Source organism: Morone saxatilis, unplaced genomic scaffold (genome assembly GCF_004916995.1).
Source record: "Morone saxatilis isolate NCDOM2014 unplaced genomic scaffold, NCSU_SB_2.0 Contig17, whole genome shotgun sequence".
In the NCBI taxonomy this organism is placed as follows: domain Eukaryota; kingdom Metazoa; phylum Chordata; class Actinopteri; family Moronidae; genus Morone; species Morone saxatilis.
The window spans coordinates 27,742,112-27,744,564 of record NW_023339729.1 but is presented as its reverse complement, the minus strand read 5'-3'; the positions used below and the strand labels follow the sequence as shown (position 1 = coordinate 27,744,564).

The 2,453-nt window shown below is 39.4% G+C and overlaps 1 protein-coding gene across 2 annotated transcripts in view; it reads right to left on the bottom strand.

Annotated features, from left to right (window-relative positions):
• Positions 1-2,453, bottom strand: part of rac2 (Rac family small GTPase 2) — a 14,969-nt gene that overhangs the window by 2,037 nt on the left and 10,479 nt on the right. Inside the window, exon 5 of one of the 2 annotated variants that reach the window (XM_035660760.1) lies at positions 828-991. In XM_035660760.1, the coding sequence (XP_035516653.1) occupies positions 828-991 (164 nt within the window). The remainder of the gene's footprint in view (positions 1-827; positions 992-2,453) is intronic. The other variant, XM_035660759.1, reaches the window with a different exon arrangement.

Below are 2,453 nucleotides of genomic sequence, written 5' to 3'. Positions count from 1 at the left end.
TCATGTATTTCATCTGAGAACAATGCAAGAACTCATGGATTGCAACTCTTTGTAGCATAATAATCCAGCCAAAACATCCAAAAAATAAAATATCAATGTTCTAAATTAATGGCTGTATTGGTCTACATTCTATGGCAAAAGATAACATGATAGGATCAAAATGTTTTTTAAAGAATATATGTAAAAGGCGTCTTAAACAACCAGGTGCACTTAGCCAGATTACCAGTTGGAAACCGTCAAAGGAATACAAACAATATTAATTTCTGTCATTAAAAGGCCCAGCCAAGAATACTTCGGCCCATCCAAAATTGAAATCCTGGCACCGTGCTGAATCTGTCTGTTTAGCTGCTAAATGCTCCTTTTTGTTCATCAGTGATACAAACTTTGTTTGCCAGCTTTAAAACTTAAAGGCCAGGTCTACATTAGCAACTACACTTGATCTGCGTTAGATGGTCAAAAGGGTTAAAGGTATTTTTATCTCTCAAACTGATGACACTAGTGTTTTACGACTGAATAACATCACATAGGCTACTTCCATCTGTCAGAGAGGATGATTGTTGACCATTATTAATCTAACCATTCAGGCTTTTACTCTCAGTGAATTCAATTTATCACCGCAGTAATGGCAGCAATCACCCAAAGCACAACACATAAATCAACCGACATCATAGGCAAACTATAATACATTGGCCATATTTTCATTTCTATAGCAACATAGCCCATTGATATCGCTTACTGAGTGGTAGGTGTTTGCTTTGATTCAAGCCTTCATCGCCAAAGAGGCTACACGTTTCTGCCATACAAGACCTGAGAGAACCCGTGAGCGCTCACCTATCTCCTTAGCCAGAGCCAGGCCCTGAGGGTAGGTGATTGGTGCCAGCTTCTTTTCCTTCAGCTTCTCAATGGTTTCCTTCTCATCCCTCAGATCCAGCTTGGTGCCCACCAAGATGATGGGTGTGGAGGGGCAATGGTGGCGAACCTCGGGGTACCACTGGCAGAGGGCAGAGTCAAAGGCAAACAAAGTGAGAAAGGGGAAGACACAAAGTGAAGGTATGTGATGAAGAAAACGACAGGGGGCGAAGGGAGGAGAGGAGAAGGTTGGAGGCCAGGAGGTACAAAAAAGTGGATGAAGTTGTCGGTCTGCTTTTTTAAATTGTCATGAAATACATTTCAAAAGGCAAATGGCATGCTATAGGTATGGACAATGTGAATAATATATGATTGTAGTTAGGTGTAGGCTCTGCATTTGCTTTTTAGCTGAATTAAATCCAAGTTTCAGCCCCAACTTCCAAATAATTTTATAACATGAGCAAGGTTTTCATCTTCAGACCTGTCCTGGCTGCCTCCACTCTCCTGTTTTCTCTTTTACAATTTCTCTCAAAATTCTTGCCTTTGCTCGTTCTCTCACACAGGTGCCCACTATATTACCTTCTTTTCCTCTTGCCTTTCCCTCTGATCTCTCATTTGCTTCTCCATTCTCACATCATATCTCCCTTTCCCACTTTTTTTCTTGCTTTCTCACTCTACTCTTTCCCTCTTTTATCCTCTCTCCGTCCATTTTTCTCAGCAAGGAAATGAGAGATGCTATCTGTTAAAGAATTACGTAGACTCTGTTAGCACGCACAGGCCAGTGATAGTTGTAATTTTTGATTGGCAAATCCAGCGTGCTTAGTGGAGAAGTCTGCTCACAAGCCAGTCAGTTGACATGTGGGGATTATGGGTATTACCTGATGAATCATACTGCTGCTTCTTTGAGTCGATTCTTTTTAAATGTCTCACCATGTAGAGCTGAAATTTCAGTCCACTGTGTAATACAAAATTATGGACTTGAGTCTCCTTCTCCCTTACCAGTTTTATCTTCTAAAGTCTCATTAAAATAAATTTAAATTAAATTCCGAAATGCTATCTTGGTCACAGCCAATAGGGAAATTCTCTAGTGGAAGTTTTTAAACTTTATTTAACAAGTGAATATATCTTAAACTCTGCATGCTGTTTTTTTTAGCAGCACCACTACACATTATACTACATTCTACCAGAGTTTTAGACTTTAAACTTAAAGTTTTGACCTGGTAAAATCAGAGAATAATAAATGTGCATTTAAAGGATTTGGTCCCTACTATGTAAAAACAGTATTAACATGGATGCCATGTAATTTTAATGGTCGTCATTCAGGCATTCAACTTGGACTGTCAATTAACTTAAGACTTGACTGTGACTGTACGAATACTCAAATAGTCTCTGATTGATTTTTAGTCTTGACTTGGACTTGCCCCCAAAAAGACCACTTCTCTGAAGTGACTCGACAGTAAACTCATATGCAATATTTCACTGTTAGCCACAGAGAAGCGACACTGCACTAGTCGGTACTGATCACAAGGTTGTCCAGTAAATCCGTTGTAATCACATACAGGTAATGTGGTAGTTATTTGTACCCAAGGCAAAACGCAATTATA